A 13,656-nucleotide genomic window follows, 5' to 3' on the forward strand; every position below is an offset into this window, starting at 1 on the left:
ATGAGTTAGATTGTTATTAATAAGAGTAATCAGTATAGTAATTGTCGTTCTATCGATCATATCTGCATAATATGGTTAATGATATGAGTTAGATTGATAATAGTGAGTGTAATAAGTACAGTAATTGTCGTTCTGTCGATCATATAAGCATAATATGGCTAATAATATGAGTTAGATTGATAATAATAAGAGTAATAAGTATAGTATTTGTCGTTCTATCGACCACATAAGCATAATATGGCTAATAATATGAGTTAGATTGATAATAATAAGAGTAATAAGTACAGTAATTGTCGTCCTATCGATCACATAAGCATAATATGGCTAATAATATGAGTTAGATTGATAATAATAAGAGTAATAAGTAGAGTAATTGTCGTTCTATCGATCATATAAGCATATTATGGCTAATAATATGAGTTAGATTGATAATAATAAGAGTAGTGAGTAAAGTAATTGTCGTTCTATCGATCATATTTGCATAATATGGTTAACAATATTAGTTAGATTGATAATAATAAGAGAAATGAGTATAGTAATTGTCGTTCTATCGATCATATCTGCATAATATGGCTAATAATATGAGTTAGATTGATAATAGTGAGTGTAATAAGTATAGTAATTCTCGTTCTGTCCATCATATAAGCATAATATGGCTAATAATATGAGTTAGATTGATAATAATAAGAGTAATACGTATAGTAATTGTCGTTCTATCGATCATATAAGCATAATATGGCAAATAATATGAGTTAGATTGTTATTAATAAGAGTAATCAGTATAGTAATTGTCGTTCTATCGATCATATCTGCATAATATGGTTAATGATATGAGTTAGATTGATAATAGTGAGTGTAATAAGTACAGTAATTGTCGTTCTGTCGATCATATAAGCATAATATGGCTAATAATATGAGTTAGATTGATAATAATAAGAGTAATAAGTATAGTATTTGTCGTTCTATCGACCACATAAGCATAATATGGCTAATAATATGAGTTAGATTGATAATAATAAGAGTAATAAGTACAGTAATTGTCGTCCTATCGATCACATAAGCATAATATGGCTAATAATATGAGTTAGATTGATAATAATAAGAGTAATAAGTAGAGTAATTGTCGTTCTATCGATCATATAAGCATATTATGGCTAATAATATGAGTTAGATTGATAATAATAAGAGTAGTGAGTAAAGTAATTGTCGTTCTATCGATCATATTTGCATAATATGGTTAACAATATTAGTTAGATTGATAATAATAAGAGAAATGAGTATAGTAATTGTCGTTCTATCGATCATATCTGCATAATATGGCTAATAATATGAGTTAGATTGATAATAATAAGAGTAATAAGTATAGTAATTATCGTTCTACCGATCATATAAGCATAATATGGTTAATAATATGAGTTAGATTGATAACAGGGAGTGTAATAAGAATAGTAATTGTCGTTCTATCGATCATATAAGCATAATATGGCAAATAATATGAGTTAGATTGATAATAATAAGAGTAATCAGTATAGTAATTGTCGTTCTATCGATCATATCTGCATAATATGGTTAATAATATGAGTTAGATTGATAATAGTGAGTGTAATAAGTACAGTAATTGTCGTTCTGTCGATCATATAAGCATAATATGGCTAATAATATGAGTTAGATTGATAATAATAAGAGTACTGAGTATAGTAATTGTCGTTCTATCGATCATATAAGCATAATTTGGCTAATAATATGCGTTAGATTGATAATAATAAGAGTAATAAGTATAGTAATTATCGTTCTACCGATCATATAAGCATAATATGGTTAATAATATGAGTTAGATTGATAACAGGGAGTGTAATAAGAATAGTAATTGTCGTTTTGTCGATCATATAAGCATAATATGGCTAATAATATGAGTTAGATTGATAATAGTAAGAGTAATGTGTATAGTATTTGTCGTTCTATCGATCATATCTGCATAATATGGTTAATAATATGAGTTAGATTGATAACAGGGAGTGTAATAAGAATAGTAATTGTCGTTCTGTCGATCATATAAGCATAATTTGGCTAATAATATGAGTTAGATTGATAATAATAAGAGTAATAAGTATAGTAATTATCCTTCTACCGATCATATGAGCATAATATGGTTAATAATATGAGTTAGATTGATAACAGGGAGTGTAATAAGAATAGTAATTGTCGTTCTGTCGACCATATAAGCATAATATGGCTAATAATATGAGTTAGATTGATAATAATAAGAGTAATGAGTATAGTAATTGTCGTTCTATCGATCATATCTGCATAATATCGTTAATAATATGAGTTAGATTGATAATAGTGAGTGTAATAAGTATAGTAATTGTCGTTCTGTCGATCATATAAGCATAATATGGTTAATAATATGAGTTAGATTGATAACAATAACAGTAGTGAGTATAGTAATTGTCGTCCTATCGAGCATATAAGCATAATATGGCTAATAATATGAGTTAGATTGATAATAGTAAGAGTAATAAGTACAGTAATTGTCGCTCTATCGATCATATGTGCATAATATGGTTAATAATATGAGGTAGATTGATAATAATAAGAGTAATAAGTATAGTAATTGTCGTTCTATCGATCATATAGGCATAATATGGCTAATAATATGAGTGAGATTGATAATGATAAGAGTAAAAAGTACAGTAATTGTCGTTCTATCGATCATATAAGCATAATATGGTTAATAATATGAGTTAGATTGATAGTAGTGAGTGAAATAAGTATAGTAATTGCCGTTCTATCGATCACATAAGCATAATATGGCTAATAATATGAGTTAGATTGATAATAATAAGAGTAATGAGTATAGAAATTGTCGTTCTGTCGATCATATAAGCATAATATGGCTAATAATATGAGTTAGATTGATAATAATAATAGTAATGAGTATAGTAAATGTCGTTCTATCGATCATATAAGCATAATATGGCTAATAATATGAGTTAGATTGATAATAATAAGAGTAATGAGTATAGTAATTGTCGTTCTATCGATCTTATAAGCATAATATGGCTAATAATATGAGTTAGATTGATAATAATAAGAGTAATAAGTATAGTAATTGTCGTCCTATCGATCACATAAGCATAATATGGCTAATAATATGAGTTAGATTGATAATAGTAAGAGTAATAAGTATTGCAATTGACGCTCTATCGATCATATGTGCATAATATGGTCAATAATATGAGTTAGATTGATAACAATAAGAGTAGTGAGTATAGTACTTGTCGTCCTATCGATCATATAAGCATAATATGGCTAATAATATGAGTTAGATTGATAATAATAAGAGGAATAAGTATAGTAATTGTCGTCCTATCGATCATATAAGCATAATATGGCTAATAATATGAGTTAGATTGATAATAATAAGAGTAACGAGTATAGTAATTGTCGTTCTATCGATCATATAAGCATAATATGGCTAATAATATGAGTTAGATTGATAATAATAAGAGTAATAAGTATAGTAATTATCGTTCTACCGATCATATAAGCATAATATGGTTAATAATATGAGTTAGATTGATAATAGTGAGTGTAATAAGTATAGTAATTGTCGTTCTATCGATCATATAAGCATAATTTGGATAATAATATGAGTTAGATTGATAATAATAGGAGTAATAAGTATAGTAATTATCGTTCTACCGATCATGTAAGCATAATATGGTTAATAATATGAGTTAGATTGATAACAGGGAGTGTAAAAAGAATAGTAATTGTCGTTCTATCGATCATATAAGCATAATATGGCAAATAATATGAGTTAGATTGATAATAATAAGAGTAATCAGTATAGTAATTGTCGTTCTATCGATCATATCTGCATAATATGGTTAATAGTATGAGTTAGATTGATAATAGTGAGTGTAATAAGTACAGTAATTGTCGTTCTGTCGATCATATAAGCATAATATGGCTAATAATATGAGTTAGATTGATAATAATAAGAGTAATGAGTATAGAAATTGTCGTTCTGTCGATCATATAAGCATAATATGGCTAATAATATGAGTTAGATTGATAATAATAAGAGTAATGAGTATAGTAAATGTCGTTCTATCAATCATGTAAGCATAATATGGCTAATAATATGAGTTAGATTGATAATAATAAGAGTAATGAGTATAGTAATTGTCGTTCTATCGATCTTATAAGCATAAGATGGCTAATAATGTGAGTTAGATTGATAATAATAAGAGGAATAAGTATAGTAATTGTCGTCCTATCGATCATATAAGCATAATATGGCTAATAATATGAGTTAGATTGATAATAATAAGAGTAATAAGTATAGTAATTGTCGTCCTATCGATCACATAAGCATAATATGGCTAATAATATGAGTTAGATTGATAATAGTAAGAGTAATAAGTATTGCAATTGACGCTCTATCGATCATATGTGCATAATATGGTCAATAATATGAGTTAGATTGATAACAATAAGAGTAGTGAGTATAGTACTTGTCGTCCTATCGATCATATAAGCATAATATGGCTAATAATATGAGTTAGATTGATAATAATAAGAGGAATAAGTATAGTAATTGTCGTCCTATCGATCATATAAGCATAATATGGCTAATAATATGAGTTAGATTGATAATAATAAGAGTAACGAGTATAGTAATTGTCGTTCTATCGATCATATAAGCATAATATGGCTAATAATATGAGTTAGATTGATAATAATAAGAGTAATAAGTATAGTAATTATCGTTCTACCGATCATATAAGCATAATATGGTTAATAATATGAGTTAGATTGATAATAGTGAGTGTAATAAGTATAGTAATTGTCGTTCTATCGATCATATAAGCATAATTTGGATAATAATATGAGTTAGATTGATAATAATAGGAGTAATAAGTATAGTAATTATCGTTCTACCGATCATGTAAGCATAATATGGTTAATAATATGAGTTAGATTGATAACAGGGAGTGTAAAAAGAATAGTAATTGTCGTTCTATCGATCATATAAGCATAATATGGCAAATAATATGAGTTAGATTGATAATAATAAGAGTAATCAGTATAGTAATTGTCGTTCTATCGATCATATCTGCATAATATGGTTAATAGTATGAGTTAGATTGATAATAGTGAGTGTAATAAGTACAGTAATTGTCGTTCTGTCGATCATATAAGCATAATATGGCTAATAATATGAGTTAGATTGATAATAATAAGAGTAATGAGTATAGAAATTGTCGTTCTGTCGATCATATAAGCATAATATGGCTAATAATATGAGTTAGATTGATAATAATAAGAGTAATGAGTATAGTAAATGTCGTTCTATCAATCATGTAAGCATAATATGGCTAATAATATGAGTTAGATTGATAATAATAAGAGTAATGAGTATAGTAATTGTCGTTCTATCGATCTTATAAGCATAAGATGGCTAATAATGTGAGTTAGATTGATAATAATAAGAGGAATAAGTATAGTAATTGTCGTCCTATCGATCATATAAGCATAATATGGCTAATAATATGAGTTAGATTGATAATAATAAGAGTAACGAGTATAGTAATTGTCGTTCTATCGATCACATAAGCATAATATGGCTAATAATATGAGTTAGATTGATAATAGTAAGAGTAATGAGTATAGTAATTGTCGTTCTATCGATCATATCTGCGTAATATGGTTAATAATATGAGTTAGATTGATAATAGTGAGTGTAATAAGTATAGTAATTCTCGTTCTGTCGATCGTATAAGCATAATATGGCTAATAATATGAGTTAGATTGATAATAATAAGAGTAATACGTATAGTAATTGTCGTTCTATCGATCATATAAGCATAATATGGCAAATAATATGAGTTAGATTGTTATTAATAAGAGTAATCAGTATAGTAATTGTCGTTCTATCGATCATATCTGCATAATATGGTTAATGATATGAGTTAGATTGATAATAGTGAGTGTAATAAGTACAGTAATTGTCGTTCTGTCGATCATATAAGCATAATATGGCTAATAATATGAGTTAGATTGATAATAATAAGAGTAATAAGTATAGTATTTGTCGTTCTATCGACCACATAAGCATAATATGGCTAATAATATGAGTGGTTACGATCGACCCACGGGCGCAAGGGACAGGGATCAGGAGGGCAATTTCAAAACACATTTTATTGAATGTAATTAAGAAATTTATTCGTAACTTATATAAAGTATGTTTACAGCACCGGATTTCCAATTCGAATGAATGGGCCACTAATACAACCGTTCCGAGTCGCACTCACACCAATGTCAAAATAAAAAGGATATTATTCCGAAAAATTAACTGATACCGCGCTACAAAACCATAACTCTTGCCATCGAGTTTACTCAGGTTCTCGACCTCGCAGGGCACCAGTTGCGAGGTTCACCTCAAAATATAACTGCGTGCCATTAGATCAATCAGCCAGGATCCAATGATTACGCAGCAGAATTAGGTGCACGAGAACCGAGTACCAAAAATTAATAAAAATAAAAAATTAATTTTCCATACGAGTCCAAGCAGCCAGGGACCGTCTACAATAACGTAAAATCAAATAGATACGAAAAGAAAAGTAGGTAAACACGAGCGACTCGGATCGGTCGTATCCGACCTTCCCATTCTTCGATACCTGCTCCTCACCGCTCGGCGTCCTTATCAAGACTACCGTTCTCGACTCTTACCGTCGCGTTCACGCTCCCCCCTCCAATCGGTTCAGCCGTCCGATTCAAGAATTTCCAACGAAAAGATTTTAATTATTAAACAAACGATTTTAACTTTTAAACTAAACGATTTTAATGAAATGAATATTAAATGAAATTAATTCGTTAATTGCGTTGGTAACAAATTCTCCCCCCCAGTGTCTGATGCGTTTGAATCAGCACTATTATCTACGGGTTGCAACGCAATTAACTTTGAAACGGGTCTAATCATTTTTCCTTTCGCTGTCCGAATTTCGGCTACTCGTACTCGTCCGTCCCGTCCTGGATACGTGGTGGTTATAATCCCGCGTAGCCACACGTTTCTAGGTTGCTGGGAGTCAGCAACAAGTACCAGGTCACCTACTGCTAAGGGTTGCACCTCTTCGTGCCAGCGACGTCTTCTTATCAACGTAGGGAGATATTCTTTGACCCAACGCATCCAGAAGTGATCTGCAAGGTGCTGAGCTATCTTCCATTGCTTGCGCAAGTTGAGATTACCATCGTGAGGTCGCGTAACTAATGGCTTGATTGATGAGGCACCAATTAAAAAATGGTTAGGCGTTAAACTTTCTTCGTCCCTTGGGTCCACCGATACGGACGTCAGCGGCCGACTGTTCACTGTGTGTTCCGCTTCAGCTAATAACGTCGACAATGTTTCATCACGGGGTGCTCGTTCTTTTAGTATAACTCTCAGGGTAGTTTTGACTGACTTAACTAAACTTTCCCAACAACCACCCATGTGGGGAGCACCTGGTGGAATAAAACGCCAATCTATGCCTTTGCTCATGACCCTATCTCTCTGATTGTCGCAGTCGAGATCCATTACAGCCCGTTTTAGCTCAGCGTGTGCTCCTCTTAAGTTTGTACCGTTGTCCGAATATATCATAGCCGGGAATCCTCGCCGGGCTGCCATACGTGTTAGCGCCATAATGGTATAGTCAGTCGTCAAGGTGGATGCTGTTTCAATATGGATAGCTCGGGTGTTCAAACAAGTAAATAGTACACCCCACCTTTTCTCGCGTCGTCTACCTACTGTTACCTCCATCGGGCCAAAATAATCAATTCCACAATTGGTAAATGGTCTTATGTGGTGTTCTAATCTAGCACTCGGAAGATCCGCCATACGCGGAACCTGCGGCAATTTCTTATTCACGCGGCATACTTGACATCGGCTGGCCACGGTTTTGACCGTTGGACGTAGCCTTAAAATCCAAAACGCTTGCCGCAGTTCATTGACTACCGCCTCTGTACTGCCATGATTTGCCTGTTGATGATAGTGCAGCACTAAGAGTCGTGTATATCGATGACCTCCGTCAAGTATAATTGGTTCTTTCATGGTTTGCGGTATATTTTCAGCCGATGATATTCGTCCACCAACTCGGATGAGTCCATAATCGTCTAAATAGGGTGTTAATTGATATAACCTACTTTTGCAGCTTATTTGTTCGCGACAATGTAATGAGTGCAATTCTTCCGGAAAGCTATCTCGTTGACATTGTGTTTGCCATTTCCTAATAGCCCATTGCACATGATCATTTGATAATGGGACCTTCTTCTTAGTGAGGCAGCAATCTTTGAAAACTAGAAGCCTTGCTGTGCTACGTATTAATCGGAACCACGAGGAGAACCGTTCAATTTCTGGTAATTCCAGCCTTTCGAATTCCACACTGCTCCCAGTGAATTCTGACCTGAGTTCTTGTGTACATTCGTTCGCGGTGGTTGCTGGCGGGGTATGCCAGAAAGGCTCATCCTTGTACAAGAAGTCTGGTCCCGCAATCCATCTTGACTTTTCTGAGGGCAATGGGCCGTTGTTGCGTGTTGCCTCATCGGCTGGGTTTTCCTTTGAGGGAACCCACTGCCATTCGTCCTGGCCGGTGAGGTCGTCTATTTCACCTAAACGATGACTGACATACGCTTTGTATGTTCGATAATCTGATCGTAACCAACTCAGCACTGTGCATGAGTCCGTCCAAAATACTCTTTTAGTTACTTTGCGGGTATGTTCTTGTTCTACAGCGCGCGCCATACGGCTTGCTAGCACTGCCGCTTGTAGCTCAAGACGAGGAATAGAGACAGGCTTCAATGGAGCGACTCGACATTTGCCCAGAATAAATGTAACGGCCGTTTTTCCGTTTTCGTACACGTCGCGCCAGTACGCCACAACCGCGTACGCCTTTTCGCTGGCGTCGCAGAATACATGAAGCTCTGTCTCATGGACGTTCGCGTCTTGCTGCACGTAGCAACGTGGTATGGTGAGATGTTCGATAAGCTGAAGATCCTGTAACCATCGCCTCCACTCTAGATATTCAGCAGATTTCAGTTCTTCATCCCACGTAATAGCACTACGCCAACAATTCTGTAGTAGAATCTTACTCCTAATGGTAAAGGGGCTAAGGAATCCATACGGGTCGAATACAGACATGATTACACTTAGCATTTGGCGTTTGGTTGGTCTCCGTTCACCGGTTAATATTTCTCCAGGGATTCGTTTCAAGCTGACGTCGAAGGATAGCCTATCCTCGCGAGGATTCCAAATAATACCTAGCACCCTTTCGGTTGGATGTTCATCGAAAGAAAGGTTTACTTTGATGTGCGATCGTTTTTCACTGGGTATTTTACTCATTACCACTTCGTTATTACATGTCCAGTTTCGTATATCAAACCCGCCATTACGGTGAATTTCTGTTAATTCCTCAATAAGTTTAATGGCTTCCTCGACAGTGTCAGCGCCATCGATGTAATCGTCCATATAATGGTACTTTATTATTGCTTCTGCTGCTTCAGGATATTTTGATTGAAATTCTTGAGCATTAAGATTTTTGACATACTGAGCGGAGCAAGGAGAGGATGTCGCGCCAAATATCATGGATGTCATTACATATTCGCGTGGCTCTATAGTTCTGTCCATCCCGCGCCACAAAAAATGTTGTGCGAACCGGTCTTCCGGACGTATTTTTATTTGGAGGAACATCTCTTTAATGTCCGCTGTGAATGCAATACGTTTTTGTCGAAATCGGAGTAGTGACCCGAGCAGAGAGTTGAACATATCTGGACCCGCAAGGAGTGCATCGTTCAGGCTCGCTCCGTGGTATACTGCAGCAGCATCAAACACAACGCGTAGTTTCTCCGGTTTCTTTATATTTATTACTCCGAAATGGGGTAGATACCATATTCGTGTATTATTGACCTTTGGAGAAACTACCCTACTGGCGTAGCCTTGATCCAGGAAGCGTTGCACTTCATTGCAATATCGCTCCGCGAATTTCGGATCCTTATCCATCTTACGTTCTAGACTTCTAAGTCTACTCAACGCGTACTGTTTATTATTGGGAAACTCAATTGAGTCGGACTTCCATAATAAACCCGTCTCCCATTGACCACCCACTCTCCGCGTGGTCTCTTTTAATATTTTATCTGCTCGCACAATTAAGGTGTTATTCCTTACCCTTTCACTAACACCTAGAGATTCAATGGTAAAATGGTGTTTAACCAGTTCGCTCAGATTGCGGTCCTCTATGCGATCATAATTTCGTTCTCCTACTTCCTCCAACTGCAGCGCAGCAGATGGTACTGCATTGTTTGCACTGCTTGATGCATATCCATGTATTACCCAACCTAGCTTGGTATATGAGGCTACTGGTGCCTGTCTTCCTGCTTCTCTCACCTCAAGTGACGTGATCAAATCCCAATGATCTTGACCTATTAGAATTGTGGGTGTCACACTTGAATAGCCTTCGATGTTTAAATTATTTAAGTGGTGATACTTTTTCATCTCATCTACACGTAGTGTCTGAGCGGGCAGAGATAAACCTCGTACTGTTCTAGCCCCCATAATTTGATAGGTATCCACACTATGTTTCCCCTTAATATCAAAATTAACGCTTTTACTATTCGCCAATACGGTCATCATTCCACCTACTCCTCTCAGCTTCATAGATGCTAGCCTACCAGTTAGGCCGATTCTGTTAGCTACTGTCGTGTCAACTAAAGTTAATGTGGATCCTTCGTCTAGCAGGGCGTATGTTTGCATGTTACCGCGAGCTCCGGTAACTATTACCGGTATTATTTTCAAGAGAATTCCTTTATTGCGATTCTGTCAATTATTCGCAACATATTCTTCTGACCCTGAGCTAGCGGGTGCTGTCGATTGCGGCATTTTGTCATTCATTGTCGTGCTACTCGTTGAACGGTCAGTTGTATGTAAAAGTTTGTGGTGCGCTCGCATACACGCCGCGATTCCGCATCCCTTAGAGTTACAACGAACACTACGATGTCTTCCCCCTAAGCATCGGAAACATACACCCTTCTGCCGCGCCCATTCCCATCGTTGAGGAACAGATAGGCTGCTAAATCTTCGACAAGTGTTAACTAAATGATTTTCCGCAGAACAATAATTACAGCGACGACCAACATCTTTATTAGGCGAACGCATTTCTCTGGGCATGGCTGAGCCCTCTAGTGCGGTCGTTAAAACGGCTGCTTTAGTCCCTGCAACACGTTTGGTTCTGTCCCGCACACTCTGTCTCTCCTCCCGTGGGAACCGAATGTTTGAAGTTATTAAATTACTAGTGCCGGCTTTACAAGCAATTTCGGCCTCAAAAAACAAGAACTTAGCAAGCAAAACCAACTTAGGCTCGCCTCCCTCACTATTTTCATTTAAGAACCTATTATATTGATAAATCATGGTGGTTGGTAATTTACGGAGAACTTCTGATATCAGTTCAGGGCTCTGTAGGTACCCAACATGGTTAACTGCCTGTAAAGCAGCTACACAGTTTTTCACAGCGGTCGCAAATGTTACCAAGTTTCCCCCTATATCGCCAATTCGCGGAAGATTCTTTAGGTCCCCGACAATCTTTCCAGCCACGATATCCGGGTTGCCGAACCTAAGTTCCAGCGTTTCCATTATTTGACGAACATCGCTTGCTGTCACCATTAAAGAGGCTACTGCCTCGCGGGCTGATCCACGGAGGCAAGCATATAACCGAGAAACGTTCTCTTCCCCAGAATATCCTCCTTTTTCTGTAGTCAAATCGAATGCGCGTTTAAACCTAGGCCATTCTACCGTGTCGCCATCGAATACCGGTAGTTCGCCTTTCGATGTTAATCGATTTAACAGTCGCGATAAATCCCCCGCTGCGGACCTACTCTCGATGGCGTTAATCGTCCGCGCTAAGACGTCCGTTAGCTTTGAAAGCCCAGAGTTTTCGTTGGGCTGTGGGTTCGCAGCTGAATCTTCCGCTTCTCGGTGGTCGAGTGGTACAGGATCATCTCGCTCCGCTTGGTCTGCTTGGGCACTCATTTGTTGAGTGGAATTATTTATTAATTTCTCTGGAGGATTCTGAGCTAAACTGGCTGCGTGAGCTGACGATCTCTGAAGCCAATCGCGCACTGAATGATCAGTGTCATTTTCAGGGACATACCGTTGGTTAGCAGGCTGATGTGGTGTTACGGAACTACGAACACTACCACCACAATTCGATTCTTCCTCCAATTGAGCAATCTCTAACTCTAATCTTTCGTCAATCAAAGCCAACTCGACCCTCTCTCTTTCCTCAAGCAATTCTCGACGAACTTTCGCACGCCGTTCAGCTGCTTGAATTTCTAATCGCCTCTTTCGGGACGACGATGATGATGACACCGCTCGTGACGGTGCCGAATGTGCTGTACCGCCACGCGGAACTGTTTGCGCTGATGGCAAGGTGGTGTCTCGAAGATCTACCGACGGGGTTGGTTGGTCCACGAGAGAGCGATTTCCAAGATTCTGGCTTCTTGTAGACCGTGTCGACAACCCTACCACAGTCGCAGATGACTGTCCTCTTCCTCTTCGGGTTGCTCTATAACGCCTCGCCGGAGACATTGTAACGGTCGATATATGTCCCAATAATCACTTAAATTAAGACACCAGATAGAATACACTGTCCTGAAAACTGAACTATTCATTACCAATCTGTCCGTAACTGTTACCGCATCCTCGCAGTCGCTGCCCCAAACGCCCGTAGGTCGCCGGTTCATATCCGGCTCGAAGGACCATTGGTTACGATCGACCCACGGGCGCAAGGGACAGGGATCAGGAGGGCAATGGCAAAACACATTTTATTGAATGTAATTAAGAAATTTATTCGTAACTTATATAAAGTATGTTTACAGCACCGGATTTCCAATTCGAATGAATGGGCCACTAATACAACCGTTCCGAGTCGCACTCACACCAATGTCAAAATAAAAAGGATATTATTCCGAAAAATTAACTGATACCGCGCTACAAAACCATAACTCTTGCCATCGAGTTTACTCAGGTTCTCGACCTCGCAGGGCACCAGTTGCGAGGTTCACCTCAAAATATAACTGCGTGCCATTAGATCAATCAGCCAGGATCCAATGATTACGCAGCAGAATTAGGTGCACGAGAACCGAGTACCAAAAATTAATAAAAATAAAAAATTAATTTTCCATACGAGTCCAAGCAGCCAGGGACCGTCTACAATAACGTAAAATCAAATAGATACGAAAAGAAAAGTAGGTAAACACGAGCGACTCGGATCGGTCGTATCCGACCTTCCCATTCTTCGATACCTGCTCCTCACCGCTCGGCGTCCTTATCAAGACTACCGTTCTCGACTCTTACCGTCGCGTTCACGCTCCCCCCTCCAATCGGTTCAGCCGTCCGATTCAAGAATTTCCAACGAAAAGATTTTAATTATTAAACAAACGATTTTAACTTTTAAACTAAACGATTTTAATGAAATGAATATTAAATGAAATTAATTCGTTAATTGCGTTGGTAACAATGAGTTAGATTGATAATAATAAGAGTAATAAGTACAGTAATTGTCGTCCTATCGATCACATAAGCATAATATGGCTAATAATATGAGTTAGATTGATAATAATAAG

General features: G+C 36.8%; 1 protein-coding gene across 1 annotated transcript; it reads right to left on the bottom strand.

Annotated features, from left to right (window-relative positions):
- Positions 1–6,877: 6,877 nt before the first annotated feature.
- LOC105664201 (uncharacterized) lies at positions 6,878–10,789 on the bottom strand. Its single transcript, XM_012297806.2, has one exon. The coding sequence runs from the start codon at positions 10,787–10,789 to the stop codon at positions 6,878–6,880; it is 3,912 nt and encodes a 1,303-aa protein (XP_012153196.2).
- Between the last annotated feature and the right edge of the window lie 2,867 nt (positions 10,790–13,656).

The sequence above is a fragment of the Megachile rotundata genome, unplaced genomic scaffold (genome assembly GCF_050947335.1).
Source record: "Megachile rotundata isolate GNS110a unplaced genomic scaffold, iyMegRotu1 scaffold1097, whole genome shotgun sequence".
NCBI classification, from domain to species: domain Eukaryota; kingdom Metazoa; phylum Arthropoda; class Insecta; order Hymenoptera; family Megachilidae; genus Megachile; species Megachile rotundata.

Coding starts and splice junctions, on each gene's coding strand:
- LOC105664201 (XM_012297806.2), bottom strand. CDS start 10,789: ATGCAAACATACGCCCTGCTAGACGAAGGATCCACATTAACTTTAGTT.